This window comes from Toxotes jaculatrix, chromosome 13 (genome assembly GCF_017976425.1).
Source record: "Toxotes jaculatrix isolate fToxJac2 chromosome 13, fToxJac2.pri, whole genome shotgun sequence".
In the NCBI taxonomy this organism is placed as follows: Eukaryota; Metazoa; Chordata; class Actinopteri; family Toxotidae; genus Toxotes; species Toxotes jaculatrix.
In genome coordinates, this window is record NC_054406.1 from 2545433 (window position 1) to 2565480 (window position 20048).

Genomic DNA, 20048 nt, shown 5'->3' on the forward strand with positions numbered 1-20048 from the left:
TGTGAGTTAAGTCAGTTTCACATTTTCATTGTTAGAGGAGGAAGATGTTGGACTGAATGTTGATGCTGTGTTCTGCAGTTTCACTTCTTGTGATGAATTCTGTGAGCTGTCCTCACGGCTGTAGACTCTTACGCTTGTTATATTTCTACACCCTCCCTTGTTACTTGAGCTTCCTTTAAGGTTGATCAGCCACAATTTTCTTCCACAGCTGCTGATATGAACCAGCACAGAGACTTACTGTGCATGAAACTGTTTTTCTTCAGCAAACATACAGAGTGTGTCTCTAACTGCTTCTCTCTCTCTCCTTTACCATTTATTGTCTGTGTCCCTCTCTGTCCCACCTCCTGTCTTTGTCCAGACCTTCCCACAGTGTCTCTCCTCCAGAAGACTCCCTCCTCTCCACTCAGCTGCCACGCTACAGGTTTCTACCCTGACAGAGCCGAGATGTTCTGGAGGAAAGATGGAGAGGAGCTTCATGAGGACGTGGAGCACGGAGAGATCCTCCCCAACCATGATGGAACCTTCCAGATGAGTGTTGACCTGAACATTTCATCAGTCACACCTGAAGACTGGGGGAGGTATGATTGTGTGTTTCATCTCTCTGGTGTGAAGGAGGACATCGTCACCAAACTGGACAAAGCAGTGATCAGGACCAACTGGGGTAAGAGTGAGATCAGTGGTTGCTGAATGTGACTGCATGTCTGTGCTTTGTTGAGTATTTTAGCTTTTGTCCTCCAGTCCTCCCTCCTTTATCTGTATCACTCTTAGTCTTTGGTTTTTGTTCAACAGAGAAGCCGACTGACAGGACCGTCCTCATCATTGTTCCAGTGGTTGTTTTCATCTTCATCTTCATCTTCATCACTGTCATTGGATTCATGGTTCACAAAAAGAAGAAAGGTGAGAGAGAAAACTTTTTCACTTCTTTGATTTTCATCTCTGAGTTGATGCATTTATGCACATCACAAAACTGAATGATAGAATGGATTTATTTTTTAGTTCAGATGTGTAGAAGAGAGGATCATATTCACTGGGGATATTCTGTCATTTACAGCTGTGAGTGAAATATTTGTCTTTTCTTTTGATTTCAGCCAAACTCCCTCCATCTCGTAAGTAAAATGTACATTTATTCTGTTTAAGATGAGATGACAAACACATTATTCTGTAAATTTAAAAGGATTTCAAATCATTGTGCAGATGATTTTCCTGTTTCTCAAAGTTCACTGTAGCATGAGTGAATCAACAGTGTGTTTCTGATCTCACAGCTTCTGACAACGACACTGAGCTGTCTACAGAACTGAATCCAGAAACCTGATTGTCAGACACACTCAGAGAGTTTCCTCATATGGGATGGAAAACACTTCTGTCTGACAGTTTTCCTTTATCTTCCAGGTCTTATCTTAACTTCCACTGTTCCTTTTAACTGCTTTTTCTTAATCACATCCAAGCTGGAAACACTTTGATGTGTTTTTATAACCTTCTCTCTGTTGTAGGAATCAGTTAGCTTCATTTTCAGATCCTCAGTCAGCTGCTAAGAGGAGCCCATGGTTGTTGAGAGTCACCACAAGACTGAAAGAGTCTGTGGAAATGTCATGAGGTGACAGTTCCTTCAGGCAATTCTTGGCCTGCTTTACAGGTCATTACAAGTCAATTAAAAATTAACAAGTTCAAGAAGTCTTTTAAAAGCAGTTCAATCAGAAGAGACTTACAAGAACAACAAAAGAACACTTTAAAAGTGTTAAGAGTGATTGGCTAAAGGTGAGTGTGTCAACTTGTGGTTGGATGAAGACAAGAATGAGCTGGTGGAGCTTAGAATTAGCAGGAAACTGTGCTTGTGATGTAGAAGCCATGAGCAGGGAGACAGTCTTCCTGAATGAACCATCACTAGGCTTCATAAGGGTTCCCAAAGGTTTGCTCATGCCACAATTAATGTGACAGTGAAACATATTCTTTTCTTTGATTAGACAGGTCAAGTGTCATAATTCATGAAGGGTTTATTATACCAGAGGGATTGTAAACTAGTGGCTACTGGTAAGACTAGTGGATCCACATAAACAGAACAGGTGGTTGGATTACCTGACTGAGCAGACCATGACATTCACATGATGCTGCCTATCAAACCTGATCTAGATATCAGGCTGAGACAAGCTGCCAAGTATCTGTTCTCCTCTTGGGTGAGAGTAGGATTTAAAATCTGCTTAAAGTCACATTATCTCAGGGTTAGAGACTGGTGTCGTCTGTCAGATGGTAAAGTACATTTGTGATACTACAGAGTGAAACCCAATGCAGGGCCTAATGACAGGAAACATCACTGACAGTAACATGGATTCTGGGCTTCCATGGGAATGCTCAGCCAACTTATGGCACATTTTACTGTGTATTGATAATTATAAATTATTGTTTTCAAATCAAATGTATTGTTTTTTCTTTTTGTGCTAATGTTTTACAATAAAATCCCAGTTTTCATGAGTTTGACTCTTTTTGAGTCCACGTGTTCATCTGTGGTGATTGTTGCAGTAACATGAACGTTACTGTAGCATTCAGTATTCTCACAGAGGAGCTGGATGAGAGGATGAATATCAGCATCGACTCTGAACAGCGTTAGCTCCAAGACAGGTTTAGCTTAGCATCAACACTGGAAGTAGAGAGGAAACAGCAAACCAGTAGCTCTGTGATAGGAGCCTTCTAACAATTTCAAAGCCAGCTGACGTGGAAATAAAGACAGAGAAACTCCGTATTATTTTTAGTACAGCACACTTACCTAATCACAGAAGTTATTTGATTCTTATGTTAGCCTATTACAGATTTTCCAACTAAACACTGCTGGAAAACTGCTTTCTGTGTCTTTACACAGATGTTTCCTCTTAAAGCTGAAAGGTCAGTGAAACTGAATTCTTTGGCTCCTCCTCAACTCTGAAGCAATAGTCTGTGATTTCCAGTAATTTTCTTAAGCAAGCATATAAAGTGTCTGTAAGTACTTCTTTCTCTTTTTCTCTGCTGTTCATTGTCTGTGCTCCTCTCTGTCCCACCTCCTGTCTTTGTCCAGAGCTTCCCTCAGTGTCTCTCCTCCAGAAGACTCCTCTCCACTCAGCTGCTACGGTACAGGTTTCTACCCTGACAGAGCCGAGATGTTCTGGAGGAAAGATGGAGAGGAGGACAGCACTGTTGGAAGCTGGAGGCAAACTGCAGTCTCCCATGTCCAAATCATTTGCTTTGTAGTGCGATAATATCAGGCTACATGATTTATAATATCACGGTCTTCTCCTGACTGAAGTGTCATAACTCACATGGCCACTACCCACACCAAGTAAACGAACGCTGGAACAGGGGGCTGCCAAGTAAGGCACCCGGGGAGCTGGGGTGGATCGGTGCCTTGCTCAGGGCATCACAGCCATGGTCGCAGAGGCAGGGGGTTTCTTTCACCACCACCCATATGTGTTGTGCTTGGATAAGGAATCGAACCGGCGACCCTCCGATCTCCGGGCAGTCTAAAGTAGCACACTTAACGGGGGCGGCCGTGCGCAGCACTGGGGAGGACATTGTGGGTCATAGCAGGACATTTTTCGCCTAGGTATTGGTGTCCGCTGAGTGCCATTCTTGTCTGTACAGGCTGAATAGTTTGTTCTGAAAACAACTGTCCGTCTTTCCTTCACATTTTTGTCTCTGTGTCCGCTTTTTTCTCATCTGTTTTTCACCTCGAGCATAAATCCCAGTTGTTCTGTCCTTTAGGAAAAAGCAATGGACGGACAAAGCATCTGAATCAGCTCGGTCCTTTACCGGTTCGTCTTCATCAAAACAAGATGAAGAAGTTATTGTTGTTTCTCCTTTTCTGTCACGGTTCATCATCAGGTAGGATCACATTTTAAATATTGATTTAACTCTTCGCTTTCTACTCTGCATTTTTCTCCTGTGGAATTTACTTTCAGTTTGATGAGACAAAAAGTTGTAACTGAATCCTGCTGAATACATATATATTTACATATTTATGTTGCGTGTTAAGATGATGTGCGTATATTTATTCTGAAACCTTGTCTGTCCCACAGTCAAACACTCACTGAAGTATTTATTCACTGCGTCTTCTGGACTCCCAAACTTCCCTGAGGTTGTATGTGCTGCACTGATTGATGACACTGTTGCTTGTTACTGTGACACCAATAGAAAAATTTTAGAACCAAAACAGGAGTGGGTAAAAAACTACTTTGAAAAGAATCCTCATCGCCTGGAGATTTACAGAGCAGACTGTTTTGTGAAACTGCCTTCTCTCTTCAAAACCAGGATCGGTGATTTGAAGCAGCTCTTCAATCAGAGTGGAGGTACAATGTGTGATGTGTTATATTTTACTTTTTACTGCTAAACTGTTCTGCATCCTGAGTTATTAAATGACCCTCTATAATATTAAGGCCTAAAATTGACACAAGAAAATAGATAAAGTAACTAAAATATCACATACAAAAAATAAATAATTGTTAAAAAAATGTATTTCTATATTTTTTATTCCCATGTTTATTTATTTCCATATGACTATCTCAAGAAATTAAACAAATACATTATCTTGATTCATTAAAGAAACTAATGTTACCAAATAGAAATAAATAATTGTGATTTTTTTTTTTTTAATGTTTATTTATTCACATCCTTATTTATTTCTATAGTTTCTTACTCATGTGTGTCTTTCTTCTTTCTTTATGATGATCAGTGAGGCTTTCATGCACCAATGTTATGGTCACTTTTTGTTCTCATTGGCTGATCAGTGTCACAGTGTATTAGTGAAGCCTGTTAGTGTATCACTTACTCTTCCCTTACTACCATCATTTTGCTCCATAGCAGCTGGTTACACTGATCAATAATAACAGCTGACTACAAACAGAAGTGGTTGAAGGCTCCATGTACAAATTCTAATGAATCTCAGATGGTTCATCTTGTACTGGATAATGTGTCCTGTGTTCTCTTAGATTAACTCTACTAGACCCCTGAAGGTGTGCTGTTAGAAGGAATTATCTGTACATCCTTGTTAATTTCAGTCTCTGTTGTCTGTCTCTGTCTCTGTCTCAGGTGTCCACATTTTACAGGAGTTAAGTGGCTGTGAATGGGATGAAACCAATGGAGAGGTTATTGATGTTAGGCAGTTTGGTTACAGTGGAGAAGACTTCATATCATTCGACTTGAAGACAAAAACATGGATCGCTCTGAAACCAGAGGCTGTCTCCATCAAACTGAGATGGGATGCTGACACAGCTGAAATAGAAGATACTGAGAGGTTCCTCACTCAGTTTTGTCCTGACTGGCTGAAGAACTTTGTGGACTATGGGAAGAACTTTCTGCTGAAAACAGGTAGAATCACATGACCTGATGTAGTTTGATGAACACAATAATATTCATATAACCTGCTCAGACTGAATTACCACTGTATCATCGCTCCACTCAGTCTGATGTTACCTTCTTCTTGGTTTTCTGAGGCAGTGAGATTTGATTTATCCAGAACCAATCAGCAGAGACTGACATGTTTGGGTCCTCTGACATAACTGTCAGTCAGCTGCTGATAGTCAGTGGACAGTTAGTGTGAGTTAAGTCAGTTTCACATTTTCATTGTTAGAAGAGAAAGATGTTGGACTGAATGTTGACTCTGTGTTCGACGGATTTGCCATGAACCATAAAAACAGCTGGATCCTTCTCCTCTGACTGTAGTGAGTTTCTTTAGTGGTGATGTCGTTCACTTCTCTGATTATATACAGATGATGTGGTGGTGTAACAGTCATGTTTAATATCTCATGAGATGAATGTGTCTGTACATGTAGTGTATTTCTCTAACAGAAAAGTTGGTTCCATGTTGTGAACCTAACTTTTCTGCTGAGTCTTGATCTCACTGAAACATTTAAACATACAGAATATACACAGACCATATTATTAGTAGCATTATTAGCTGTATTAGCAGCTTGGCTCCAGTGAAATGTCTCAACAACAATCATGTAGTTTTCTATGAAGTTTCCTACTGTGATGATCCTCTGACTTTTCCTCCAGGTTCACCAGCAGGTCAAATTCACTGATTCACTGAAACATCTCTTTAATGAATTGGCTTCAGATTTTATCAGACATTCATGGTTTGCAGACGATGTATTCTAATGATTTTGGTGATCTCCTTTCTTTTATCACCATCAGCAGGTTGATGTTTTTCAACAGTAATTGGATGGATTGTCATGAAATTTGGTGTAAACATTCATGGTCCCCAGAGAATGAATTGTAAAACTTTTATCTCCTGACTTTTCATCCAGTGTCATTTTCAGGTCAAATTTTCTTTTTATCCAAAACTTTGATTTATGACCAAATACCTGAAAAAAGAAATGAACATTCTCACTGGCTTCATCTGTTCATTATGTTTTCTTGTGATTAATTCTATGAACTGTCATCACGGCTGCAGACTCTTACTCTTGTTATATTTCCACACCCTCCCTTGTTACTTGAGCTTCCTTTAAGGTTGATCAGCCACAATTTTCTTCTGAACCAGCACAGAGACTTACTGTGCATGAAACTGGGATTTTCTTCAGCAAGCATACAGTGTGTCTCTAATTGCTTATTTCTCTCTGTAACCACTTCACCCTTTGTTTCTCCCTCTGCCTCCATCGTCTCTGTCCCACTTCCTGTGTTTGTCCAGACCTTCCCTCAGTGTCTCTCCTCCAGAAGACTCCCTCCTCTCCACTCAGCTGCCACGCTACAGGTTTCTTCCCTGACAGAGCCGAGGTGTTCTGGAGGAAAGATGGAGAGGAGCTTCATGAGGACGTGGAGCACGGAGAGATCCTCCCCAACCATGATGGAACCTTCCAGATGAGTGTTGACCTGAACATTTCATCAGTCACACCTGAAGACTGGGGGAGGTATGAATGTGTGTTTCATCTCTCTGGTGTGAAGGAGGACATCGTCACCAAACTGGACAAAGCAGTGATCAGGACCAATGGAGGTCAGAGTGAGATCAGTGGTTGCTGAATGTGACTGCATGTCTGTGCTTTGTTGAGTATTTTAGCTTTTGTCCTCCAGTCCTCCCTCCTTTATCTGTATCACTCTTAGTCTTTGGTTTTTGTGTTCAACAGAGAAGCCGACTGACATGACTGTCCTCATCATTGTTCCAGTGGTTGTTTTCATCTTCATCCTCATCACTGTCATTGGATTCATGGTTCACAAAAAGAAGAAAGGTGAGAGAGAAAACTTTTTCACTTCTTTGATTTTCATCTCTGAGTTGATGCATTTATGCAGATCACAAAACTGAATGATAGAATGGATTTATTTTTTAGTTCAGATGTGTAGAAGAGAGGATCATATTCACTGGGGATATTCTGTCATTTACAGCTGTGAGTGAAATGATTTGTCTTTTCTTTTGATTTCAGCCACACGCCGTCCACCTCGTAAGTAAAATGTACATTTATTATTATTTATTATTATTTAAGATGAGATGACAAACACTTTATCCTGTAAATTTAAAAGGATTTCAAATCATTGTGCAGATGATTTTTCTGTTTCTCAAAGTTCACTGTAGCATGAGTGAATCAACAGTGTGTTTCTGATCTCACAGCTTCTGACAACGACACTGAGCTGTCTACAAAACTGAATCCAGAAACCTGATTGTCAGACACACTCAGAGAGTTTCCTCATATGGGATGGAAAACACTTCTGTCTGACAGTTTTCCTTTATCTTCCAGGTCTTATCTTAACTTCCACTCTTCCTTTTAACTGCTTTTCTTAATAACATCCAAGCTGGAAACACTTTGTGTTTTTATAACCTTCTCTCTGTTGTAGGATTTAGCTTTATTTTCAGATCCTCAGTCAGCTGCTTAGAGGAGCCCATGGTTGTTGAGTCACGCAATTTACTGCGTCAGCCTCAGAAACTTTAAAGGTACAGAGGCACCCAAACTTATACACCTGCTGCAGTCAACAAAATATTTAATTTACTCAGGGTTGCCCAGGCCTTGTTTTTTTTAATTTTATTTTAGCATTCATTTTTCATTCATTCAATAATGTTGTTGTTTCTAAGCATATTTTTGATCATTGTTGAAAAATGTTTTGCAACAGCCTCGTGAATGAAGGTTTCTGTGAAGATGTACACACTGAATACAGAGCTCATCATCTCTTCTTGTGATGAATTAGTGAAACCATGTTCTTTGCTTTGATTAGACAGGTCAAGTGTCATAATTCATGAAGGGTTTATTATACCAGAGGGATTGTAAACTAGTGGCTACTGGTAAGACTAGTGGATCCACATAAACAGAACAGGTGGTTGGATTACCTGACTGAGCAGACCATGACATTCACATGATGCTGCCTATCAAACCTGATCTAGATATCAGGCTGAGACAAGCTGCCAAGTATCTGTTCTCCTCTTGGGTGAGAGTAGGATTTAAAATCTGCTTAAAGTCACGTTATCTCAGGGTTAGAGACTGGTGTCGTCTGTCAGATGGTAAAGTACATTTGTGATACTACAGAGTGAAACCCATTGCAGGGCCTAATGACAGGAAACATCACTGACAGGAACATGGATTCTGTGCTCACACAACTTACAGGTTGACAGGTTTAGGTTAGCTGAGCATGAACAAGCCTTCTAACAACTTCAAAGCCAGCTGATGTGGAAATAAAGACAGAGGAACTACATATTATTTTTAGCACAGCACTCTTACTTAATCACAGAGGTTATTTTTTTATTCTTACATCATTACAGATTTTCCAGCCACACACTGCTTTCTCTCCTTTTTCTTCTGAAAATGTCTTTACACAGATGTTTCCTCTTAGAGCTGAAAGGTCAGTGAAGCTGAATTCTGTGGTTCCTCCTCAACTCTGAAGAAATAGCCTGTGATTCCGGATGCGATGCCATGTGTTTTCAAAGTCATGAAGATTTTTTTTTTTTTTTTTTCATAATTTTCTCAAGCTTTTCTTTAGCTGCTGTGTGTTCAGCTCTGATTTACCATATTAATGGATACAAGTCTGTTACAATCAGAATACTCAATGATTCCTTGGTTACAGGAGACATTGAGAGAGTCTGACATGAAAAAAGATATTTAAGATAATATATTATTACAGATAATGATAAAGAACGATGAAGACATAAAAATCATTCCATCAGTGTTCTGTGTCAGCTCCTATATTTGCGGTCTCACAGCTGATGTGTGAAATTCCTTGTATTAAATGTCGCATTGTGTTTTGGACTTTAGCAGGCAGACAATTGAAGGCAGGAAGAGATGCAGCAACAACAGGCGACAAACTTTTACATGAAACGCACAGAACCTTTCAACAGTGTTCCAGTTCCATGGTTCATACATGTTGGTTCACACAGCTGACAACAACAAACAATGATATGTTGAATTCTTATTAGTAAGAGTAAAGTTCCTGTTTACCAATAAGGCTTTGAACACGCCTCATATTCCACAGAACAGGAAACATCATTGGACTGAAGTAAAAGTTCACACGGCCATGATCAGTCTCTTGAAGACTGTTTTGAATTCTTTGGTCTGTTCTGGATTTTTGTTGGATTCTGTTTATGGACTTTTGTTTTGGATTCTATGCTTTTGTTCAGCATTTCCTGTTTTATTTTGAAGTGTTGTATTCCTCGTGTATATGTTCCCATTCTATTTCTTGTCTTTGTCTTTTTCCAGCTTTTGTTGATGGCCTTCCTCGCCCTAATGTGTATCACCTGTTGCCAGTGTACTGTGTGTAAGTCTCCTTGTTCTGCTGGGTCTTTGTCAGTTTGCCTGTTGTTCCTGAGTTTGCTCCTGTAGTCTTGTCTCAGTTTGAACCTTTTGTCCTATCTGAGTTCGTCCCTGTGGTCCTGAACAGGGACAGAAATGTACACAACAGTTTTCAGTTTCTAATGTGCAGTTAAATTAGTATGAATGTGAACCAATAAAGAGAAACCTGACTTTTTCTTAAATAACTAACCTGAACATTTCTTCCACCACAGAACTGGATTAAATTTAGGGAGAGATCATGATCATGGCTGGAAGAAAACACGTGTCATAACACACATGGCCACTAGAGGTCCCTGTCAGGTGAATGTTGGTATTTTCAGGGATTTGAACAAATAAACGATACTGTTGTTTTTCTAATGAGGACAGTCTCATTAATTCATTCATGAATCATCTAACAACATCCTGTTTGCTGGTTACTTTATAACAATCCATGACATTTTATGAGCCGGAGCTTTAGGATAAAGGATTATTTGTAAAATGAATGAATCATGTTGAGGCCTGCATGTGAAAGCTGAATGTATATGTGGGTGTTTTTCTAATTAGCCAATGAATTTTTTAACTCAGCGTAAATGAAGTAACGCTGATTTCAGGTGTTCACAGGTCGGTCATGCACAAAGCCTGATTTCCGTCCCACTTCATCCCAGTCTCCTCTGATGTTTGTGGAACCAGGTGCTGCAGCTTCTCTCCACACACTGAAAAACTACAGTTTGGTTTCATTGCTTTAATTTGATGTTGTTAGTTGAACTTGGGGCGATTAAGATTTAATCAGTTAACAGACAGTCTGAATATCTGACAGATCAGATCACTGAAAGATGTTGAGCAAACGTAGTGGAGGGATTTGGCATGGGTCAGGGAAAACCCCAATGAATTTGGCCCGGACCCTTTTAAAGAGGCGGATCCAGTTAAAGAGACGGACAGTTTGTTCTAAAAACAATTGTCCATCTTTCCTTCAGATTTTTGTCTCTGTCTCCACCTATTCCCGTCTGTTTTTCATCTCGCGCAAAAATCCCAGTTCTGTCCTATTAGGAAAAGGCATCGGACGGACAAAGCATCTGAATCAGCTCGATCCTTTACCGGTTCAACTTCATGAAAACAAGATGAAGTTATTTTTGTTTCTCCTTTTCTGTCACGGTTCATCATCAGGTAGGATCACATTTTAAATATTTATTTCACTCTTTACTTTCTACTCGGCTCTGCATTTTGCTCCTGCGGAATTTCACTTTCGCTTCACCTTGATGAGACAAAAAGTTGTAACTGAATCCTACTGAATACATATATATTTACATATTTATGCTGAGTGTTATGATGATGTGCATATATTTATTCTGTAAACCTTGTCTGTCCCACAGTGAAACACTCACTGAAGATTTTCCTCACTGCGTCTTCTGGACTCCCAAACTTCCCTGAGGTTGTTGGTGCCTTACTGATCGATGACACTCTGGTCGGTTACTGCGACACCAGCAGAAAGATCTTAGAACCAAAACAGGAGTGGGTGAAACTTTTTTTAGAAAAGAATCCTGAGCACCGGGAGAATTACAGAGCAGAGTGTTTTGAGAATGCGCCTTCTGACTTAAGAGACATGGTTCGTGGTTTGAAGCAGCTCTTCAATCAGACTGGAGGTACAGTGTGTGATATATTTTATGTTATATTTTTAGTTATTAAATTACCCTCTAAAATATGTTGGATCAAAACTAACACAAGAAAATAAATTAAGAAATGATATTGATTTTTTTTTTAAGTAACTAAAATTTCAACAAATATCTTCCATATTAGCTCATGTGTGTCTTTCTTCTTTCTTTATGATGATCAGTGAGGCTTTCATGCACCAATGTTATGGTCACTTTTTGTTCTCATTGGCTGATCAGTGTCACAGTGTATTAGTGAAGCCTGTTAGTGTATCACTTACTCTTCCCTTACTACCATCATTTTGCTCCATAGCAGCTGGTTACACTGATCAATAATAACAGCTGACTACAAACAGAAGTGGTTGAAGGCTCCATGTACAAATTCTAATGAATCTCAGATGGTTCATCTTGTACTGGATAATGTGTCCTGTGTTCTTCTGGGTGCTTTTCCATGTTCCACTGTCACATTTACATCACTGAAATGTCTTTATACTCAGTGGTACATTGAACCTTATGGGATTAGGCTTCAGTCATTTTCTTTTGCACATTTTAAAGATGAAATAAAGTAAAAGGAAGAAGAAGAGGTGGAACCAGTTCAGTAGATAACTCTTGTATCAACTGCTGTTTGATGCAGTTGTATGTTAACTTTACTTTTTATGTTGATAATTGTTTTTATACACTGATCAGACATTATGACCACCTGCCTAATATTGTGTTGGTCCCCCTTTGGCATGGACTCTACTAGACCCCTGAAGGTGTGCTGTGGTATCTGGCAACAAGATGTTAGAGAAATTATCTGTACATCCTTGTTAAGTTCAGTCTCTGTCTCTGTCTCTGCCTCAGGTGTCCACATTTTACAGATAATAACTGGCTGTGAAAGGGATGAAACGACTGGAGAGGATATGGGTTTTATGCAGTTTGGTTATGATGGAGAAGACTTCATGACATTTGACTTGAAGACAAAAACATGGATCGCTCTGAAACCAGAGGCTGCCTTAGCCAAACTGAGCTGGGATGCTGACAAAGACAGAATTAACAACAACAAGAACTCATTAACTCACATTTGTCCTGAGATGCTAAAGACGTTTGCAGACTATGGGAGGAGCTTTCTGTTGAAAACAGGTAAAATCACATGACCTGATGTAGTTTGATGAACACAATAATATTCATATAACCTGCTCAGACTGAATTACCATTGCATCATCACTGAGTTAAGTCAGTTTCACATTTTCATTGTTAGAGGAGAAAGACGTTGGACTGAATGTTGACTCTGTGTTCAGCAGTTTCACTTCTTGTGATTAATTCTGTGAACTGTCATCACGGCTGCAGACTCTTACTCTTGTTATATTTCCACACCCTCCCTTGTTACTTGAGCTTCCTTTAAGGTTGATCAGCCACAATTTTCTTCCACAACTGCTGATATGAACCAGCACAGAGACTTACTGTGCATGAAACTGGGATTTTCTTCAGCAAACATATAGAGTGTGTCTCTAACTGCTTCTTTCTCTTTCTCCACTCACTTCATCCTCTGTTTCTCCCTCTGCCTCCATCGTCTCTGTCCCACCTCCTGTCTTTGTCCAGACCTTCCCTCAGTGTCTCTCCTCCAGAAGACTCCCTCCTCTCCACTCAGCTGCCACGCTACAGGTTTCTTTCCTGACAGAGCCGAGATGTTCTGGAGGAAAGATGGAGAGGAGCTTCATGAGGACGTGGAGCACGGAGAGATCCTCCCCAACCATGATGGAACCTTCCAGATGAGTGTTGACCTGAACATTTCATCAGTCACACCTGAAGACTGGGGGAGGTATGAATGTGTGTTTCATCTCTCTGGTGTGAAGGAGGACATCGTCACCAAACTGGACAAAGCAGTGATCAGGACCAATGGAGGTCAGAGTGAGATCAGTGGTTGCTGAATGTGACTGCATGTCTGTGCTTTGTTGAGTATTTTAGCTTTTGTCCTCCAGTCCTCCCTCCTTTATCTGTATCACTCTTAGTCTTTGGTTTTTGTGTTCAACAGAGAAGCCGACTGACATGACCGTCCTCATCATTGTTCCACTGGTTGTTTTCATCTTCATCTTCATCACTGTCATTGGATTCATGGTTCACAAAAAGAAGAAAGGTGAGAGAGAAAACCTTTTCACTTCTTTGATTTTCATCTCTGAGTTGATGCATTTATGCAGATCACAAAACTGAATGATAGAATGGATTTATGTTTTAGTTCAGATGTGTAGAAGAGAGGATCATATTCACTGGGGATATTCTGTCATTTACAGCTGTGAGTGAAATGATTTGTCTTTTCTTTTGATTTCAGCCAAACTCCCTCCATCTCGTAAGTAAAATGTACATTTATTCTGTTTAAGATGAGATGACAAACACTTTATCCTGTAAATTTAAAAGGATTTCAAATCATTGTGCAGATGATTTTCCTGTTTCTCAAAGTTCACTGTAGCATGAGTGAATCAACAGTGTGTTTCTGATCTCACAGCTTCTGACAACGACACTGAGCTGTCTACAAAACTGAATCCAGAAACCTGATTGTCAGACACACTCAGAGAGTTTCCTCATATGGGATGGAAAACACTTCTGTCTGACAGTTTTCTTTTATCTTTCAGGTCTTATCTTAACTTCCACCGTTCCTTTTAACTGCTTTTTCCTAATAATACTCAAGCTGGAAATACCTTTATGTGTTTTTATAACCTTCTCTCTTTTGTAGGAATCATTTAGCTTCATTTTCAGACTCCCAAACTTATACACCAGCTACAGTCAACAAAATATATAAATTGCTCAGGCCTTCCCTAGGCCTTATTTTTTTATATATTTTTTATTGTATCATTAATTTTACATCCATTCAATAATATGCTATTGTTTCTAAGCATATTAAATGTTTTTGATCATTGTTGAAAAATGTTTTGGAACAGCCTCGTGAATTAAGGTTTCTGTGAAGATGTACACACTGAATACAGAGCTCATCATCTCTTCTTGTGATGAATTAGTGAAACCATGTTCTTTTCTTTGATTAGACAGGTCAAGTGTCATAATTCATGAAGGGTTTATTATACCAGAGGGATTGTAAACTAGTGGCTACTGGTAAGACTAGTGGATCCACATAAACAGAACAGGTGGTTGGATTACCTGACTGAGCAGACCATGACATTCACATGATGCTGCCTATCAAACCTGATCTAGATATCAGGCTGAGACAAGCTGCCAAGTATCTGTTCTCCTCTTGGGTGAGAGTAGGATTTAAAATCTGCTTAAAGTCACGTTATCTCAGGGTTAGAGACTGGTGTCGTCTGTCAGATGGTAAAGTACATTTGTGATACTACAGAGTGAAACCCAATGCAGGGCCTAATGACAGGAAACATCACTGACAGGAACATGGAGTCCATGGGAGTGCTCAGCCAACTTATGGCACATTTTACTGTGTATTGATAATTATAAATGAATGTCAAAATCAAATGTACTGGTTTTTTCTTTTTGTGCTGATGTTTTACAATAAAATCCCACATTTTCATGAGTTTGACTCTTTTTGTGAGTCCACGTGTTCATCTGTTCATACTCGAGCATTCAGTATTCTCACAGAAGAGCTGGATGAGAGGATGAATATCAGCATCAACTCTGAGCGGAGTTAGCTCCAAGACAGGTTTAGCTTAGCTTAGCATCAACACTGGAGGTGCAGAGGAAGCAGCAGCCCAGTATCTCTGTGATAGGAGCCTTCTAACAACTTCAAAGCCAGCTGACGTGGAAATAAAGACAGAGAAACTCCATATTATTTTTAGTACTGAGGTAAAAGTTCCCATTGCTTTGATCAGGCCCTTGGTGACTGTTTTGAATTCTTGTCAGACTGTTTAGAGACTTTGTTGAACTCCTTTTAGTCTGTTCTAGAGTTTTGGAGGACTCTGTTTGTGGATTCCTGTTTTGGTTTTGTTGGTTTTGTGCAGCATTTCCTGTTCTAACTAATCTAATGTGTTCAAACTCTAGGTTTCGTCATCTCGAAGGAAAATCCAAGTTTTTCTCTGCACTAAGATGGAGGATGGTGATGATACTGTATTTACAGCTGATGTGACCCATTCAGAAACACACTTTAAAATGAATGACAGAGTCAGGAATTTAAATTAATCTCCATGGAAACACAGGAGTCTTATGAGTGCCACCTCATTGGGCATTTCATCCCTTCGCGGACGTGACGATGAAGACGTCGCTGAACGTGTGAGACGCGGTTCTACACTGGAACCTCCCACCGCGAGGAAACGACATCGGACGGTCAAAGCATCTGAATCAGCTCGGTCCTTTACCAGTTCCTCTTCATCAAAACAAGATGAAGAAGTTATTTTTGTTTCTGCTTTTCTGTCACGGTTCATCATCAGGTAGGATCACATTTTAAATATTTATTTCACTCTTCACTTTCTACCCGGCTCTGCATTTTGCATTTTGCTCCTGCTTCACCTTGATCCAATAAGTTGTAACTGAATCCTACTGAATACATATATATTTACATATTGATGCTGAGTGTTATGATGATGTGCGTATATTTATTCTGTAAACCTTGTCTGTCCCACAGTCAAACACTCTCTGAAGTTTTTCTTCACTGCATCTTCTGGACTCCCAAACTTCCCTGAGGTTGCGGGTGCGTTACTGATCGATGACACTCTGGCGGGTTACTGCGACACCAACACACAGACAGTGGAACCGAAACAGGAGTGGGTGAAAAGTTTCTTGGAGAAGAATCCTCAGCACCTGGAGATTTACAGAGCAGAGTGTTTTGTGAATCTTCCTTCTTTCTTAAAAGCCAAGATCGGTGATTTGAAGCAGCTCTTCAATCAGAGTGGAGGTACAGTGTGTGATATATTTTATTTTTTTAATGCTAAACTGTTCTGCATCCTGAGTTATTAAATTACCCTTTTACAATGTGGAAGATCAAAACTAACACAAGAAAATACATAAATCAATGACCTAGAATATTAAAATCTTACTGGATAATGTGTCCTGTGTTCTTCTGGGTGCTTTTCCATGTTCCACTGTCACATTTACATCACTGACATGTCTTTATACTCAGTGGTACATTGAACCTTATGGGATCAGACTTCACTCATTTTTCTTTTACACATTTTAGAGATGAAATAAAGTAAAAGGAAGAAGAGAAGGTGGAACCAGCTGGATATCTAACTGTTGTATAAAGCAGCTGTATGTTAACTTTACCTGTTGTGTTGATCAGTTTATATAATTGTCAGCTGTTGTGTGTCTCAGTAATGTAAAGCTGTGTGAAATGTCTGTGTTGATGGTAGAAGCTGCTTTGATTTTGTGAGGTTGTCGTTGCATGGACACATTCAAGTTGTTTCTTGTTTTGCTGCAGTATCCAGCTCCAGCAGATTCACAGGTCAAAGTTCAGCTTGTTTCAGCTTTGGAGGGTGTGAGGGAGGATGTGATTGTTCAGCCAACAAAAACACTGCTGCACTGTGTTTGGGAACAGAGACGCTAACATTCAATCTTGTTTCATTATCATTTTTAGTACAATATCAGCCTAACAGGCTGCAAACTTTAGCACCAGTCTCTTACTGTTGTTTATAGGTTGGGGCTCTGATCAATATTTCTTTATTTTCTACAACAGAAATGTGACATCATCTTTTTGTCAGGACAATTTCACTGAACAGAAGATGTGTCCTCACCTTCATTACTATTTTAAACAGGAATTAACAGAGACACTCACATTCTGTCAGATCAGATCCTGATTGTATAAAATGTCATCAAATCACTGATAATTCTTGTCTCTGTCTCTGTCTCTGTCTCAGGTGTCCACATTTTACAGATGATGAGTGGCTGTGAATGGGACAAAGCGGCCAGAGAGGTTATTGGTTTCAATCAGTTTGGTTACAATGGAGAAGATTTCATAAAGTTCAACCTGAACACACAGACGTGGATCGCTCTGGAACCACAGGCTGTCAACGCCAAACCGATATGGGATGCTGACGAAACCAACACAAAAACCACTGAGCAGTTACTCACTCATGTTTTCCCTGAGTGGCTGAAGACCTTTGTGGACTATGGGAAGAGCTCTCTGCTGAAAACAGGTAGAATCACATGACCTGATGTAGTTTGATGAACACAATAATATTCATATAACCTGCTCAGACTGAATTACCATTGCATCATCTCTGAGTTAAGTCAGTTTCAGCTTTTCATTGTTAGAGGAGAAAGATGTTGGACTGAATGTTGTTGCTGTGTTCAGCAGTTTCACTTCCTGTGATTAATTCTGTGAGCTGTCATCACGGCTGCAGACTCTTACTCTATATTTCCACACCCTCCCTTGTTACTTGAGCTTCCTTTAAGCTTGATCAGCCACAATTTTCTTCCACAGCTGCTGATATGAACCAGCACAGAGACTTACTGTGCATGGAACTGTGATTTTCTTCAGCAAACATATAGAGTGTGTCTCTAACTGCTTCTTTCTCTTTCTCCACTCACTTCACCCTCTGTTGCTCCCTCTGCCTCCATCATCTCTGTCCCACCTCCTGTCTTTGTCCAGAGCGTCCCTCAGTGTCTCTCCTCCAGAAGACTCCCTCCTCTCCACTCAGCTGCCACGCTACAGGTTTCTACCCTGACAGAGCCGAGGTGTTCTGGAGGAAAGATGGAGAGGAGCTTCATGAGGACGTGGAGCACGGAGAGATCCTCCCCAACCATGATGGAACCTTCCAGATGAGTGTTGACCTGAACATTTCATCAGTCACACCTGAAGACTGGAGGAGGTATGAATGTGTGTTTCATCTCTCTGGTGTGAAGGAGGACATCGTCACCAAACTGGACAAAGCAGTGATCAGGACCAATGGAGGTCAGAGTGAGATCAGTGGTTGCTGAATGTGACTGCATGTCTGTGCTTTGTTGAGTATTTCAGCTTTTGTCCTCCAGTCCTCCCTCCTTTATCTGTATCACTCTTAGTTTTTGGTTTTATTTTTTGTTCAACAGAGAAGCCGACTGACAGGACCGTCCTCATCATTGTTCCACTGGTTGTTTTCATCTTCATCCTCATCTTCATCACTGTCATTGGATTCATGGTTCACAAAAAGAAGAAAGGTGAGAGAGAAAACTTTTTCACTTCTTTGATTTTCATCTCTGAGTTGATGCATTTATGCAGATCACAAAACTGAATGATAGAATGGATTTATGTTTTAGTTCAGATGTGTAGAAGAGAGGATCATATTCACTGGGGATATTCTGTCATTTACAGCTGTGAGTGAAATGACTTGTCTTTTCTTTTGGTTTCAGCCAAACTCCCTCCATCTCGTAAGTAAAATGTACATTTATTCTATTTAAGATGAGATGACAAACACTTTATCCTGTAAATTTAAAAGGATTTCAAATCATTGTGCAGATGATTTTTCTGTTTCTCAAAGTTCACTGTAGCATGAGTGAATCGACAGTGTGTTTCTGATCTCACAGCTTCTGACAACGACACTGAGCTGTCTACAGAACTGAATCCAGAAACCTGATTGTCAGACACACTCAGAGAGTTTCCTCATATGGGATGGAAAACACTTCTGTCTGACAGTTTTCCTTTATCTTCCAGGTCTTATCTTAACTTCCACTGTTCGTTTTAACTGCTTTTTCTTAATAACATCCAAGCTGGAAACACTTTGATGTGTTTTTATAACCTTCTCTCTGTTGTAGGAATCAGTTAGCTTCATTTTCAGATCCTCAGTCAGCTGCTTAGAGGAGCCCATGGTTGTTGAGAGTTACCACAAGGTTCAAAGAGTCTCTGGAAATGTCCTCCGCTGACTGTTCCTAATGACATTCCTGATCTGCCTTACAGGTCCTTACAACTCAATTAACCGTTTAGGAAGTTCTCAGTCTTTTAAAGGTAGTTCAATCAGGAGAGACTTACAACAAGAATGAAAGAAAATGAGAAATTTGAAGGAACTTTAATGTGAACAGGTAGAACAGACAGACTTTGGTGCTTAAACCCCAACAGGAAGTAGATCCCCATCGAAGCGATTCTATGGATTAGATGCTTCCAGCGTGAAGGAAACTCCCCCTGGAGCCCTGGCCCTGGTGCTGATGATGAGGGACTGGAGCTCATGGTTGTGGCGTCTTCTTTTTTGTCCTCCTTTTCCTGATGCTGCTGTGGTACAAATGTTCAAGTTCAAGTCAGTTTAACAATGAATTACACTTGTCAGATGTCACTGGTAGACATTTAACCAAGAATATTAAATATCTGTGCTGTAACCTGTTGATGTACTGTAACACTGGGGCACTTTGTTTCAGAGAGTTTTAGGATTTTTGTTCTTTGTTTTGACCTGATTGTTTTTTTTTTTTTCTTTCAGTCCATGGATGAATAAAATTCAAACAAAATGGAAATAGTTATCTGCTTATTTGTTACTCTTTCGGAATAATACTGTCTGTTACTATCTATTATTCTTCATCTTTATCTCAAGTCAACAGTGTGTTAGGCTACAGGCTACAGGGACGGCTTTTTCAGTTCCCAGCGGAGAAATCAGCTTGGATCAGGGAAAGCTCAGCTCATGGCACACAGAACCACATCTTTTCAGTGTGACATCTTTTGTTGGCTTTTGTTTCTGTTCCTGTTTTAGAGGAAGTGAGTCACTGAAACTTCTGACCAAACCCAAACACATCATGTGTTTTAAAAAAGATAAGAATTTTTTGCTAGTGATTCATAGAACATGGGGATTTTTTTACTCCTACATCTCAGATG

At 39.9% G+C, this 20048-nt stretch overlaps 2 protein-coding genes across 14 annotated transcripts in view; both read left to right on the top strand.

Annotated features, from left to right (window-relative positions):
• LOC121191985 (major histocompatibility complex class I-related gene protein-like) overlaps positions 1 to 19641 on the top strand; it is a 33638-nt gene extending 13997 nt beyond the window's left edge. The window contains exon 8 of the transcript XR_005895163.1: positions 19528 to 19641. The gene's annotated coding sequence lies outside the window, so the exon portion shown is untranslated. The remainder of the gene's footprint in view (positions 1 to 19527) is intronic.
• The window catches only part of LOC121191960, a 53662-nt gene that overhangs the window by 9389 nt on the left and 24225 nt on the right, over positions 1 to 20048 (top strand). For 2 of the 13 annotated variants that reach the window (XM_041053454.1, XM_041053462.1), the window contains exons 6-20: positions 790 to 897; positions 1089 to 1106; positions 3727 to 3846; positions 4041 to 4310; positions 5050 to 5328; positions 6647 to 6949; positions 7080 to 7181; positions 13656 to 13673; positions 15592 to 15711; positions 15906 to 16175; positions 17134 to 17412; positions 17868 to 18170; positions 18305 to 18412; positions 18605 to 18622; positions 18779 to 19494. In XM_041053454.1, coding sequence (XP_040909388.1) covers positions 790 to 897; positions 1089 to 1106; positions 3727 to 3846; positions 4041 to 4310; positions 5050 to 5328; positions 6647 to 6949; positions 7080 to 7181; positions 13656 to 13673; positions 15592 to 15711; positions 15906 to 16175; positions 17134 to 17412; positions 17868 to 18170; positions 18305 to 18412; positions 18605 to 18622; positions 18779 to 18828 — 2366 coding nt within the window. In that variant the 3' untranslated portion in view covers positions 18829 to 19494. Of the gene's footprint in view, positions 1 to 358; positions 662 to 789; positions 898 to 1088; positions 1107 to 3726; positions 3847 to 4040; positions 4311 to 5049; positions 5329 to 6646; positions 6950 to 7079; positions 7182 to 10748; positions 10866 to 11071; positions 11342 to 12190; positions 12470 to 12928; positions 13232 to 13361; positions 13464 to 13655; positions 13674 to 15591; positions 15712 to 15905; positions 16176 to 17133; positions 17413 to 17867; positions 18186 to 18304; positions 18413 to 18604; positions 18623 to 18778; positions 19498 to 19928; positions 19935 to 20048 lie in introns of those variants that run through there. The other 11 variants (XR_005895160.1, XM_041053463.1, XM_041053464.1 and 8 more) reach the window with 11 other exon arrangements.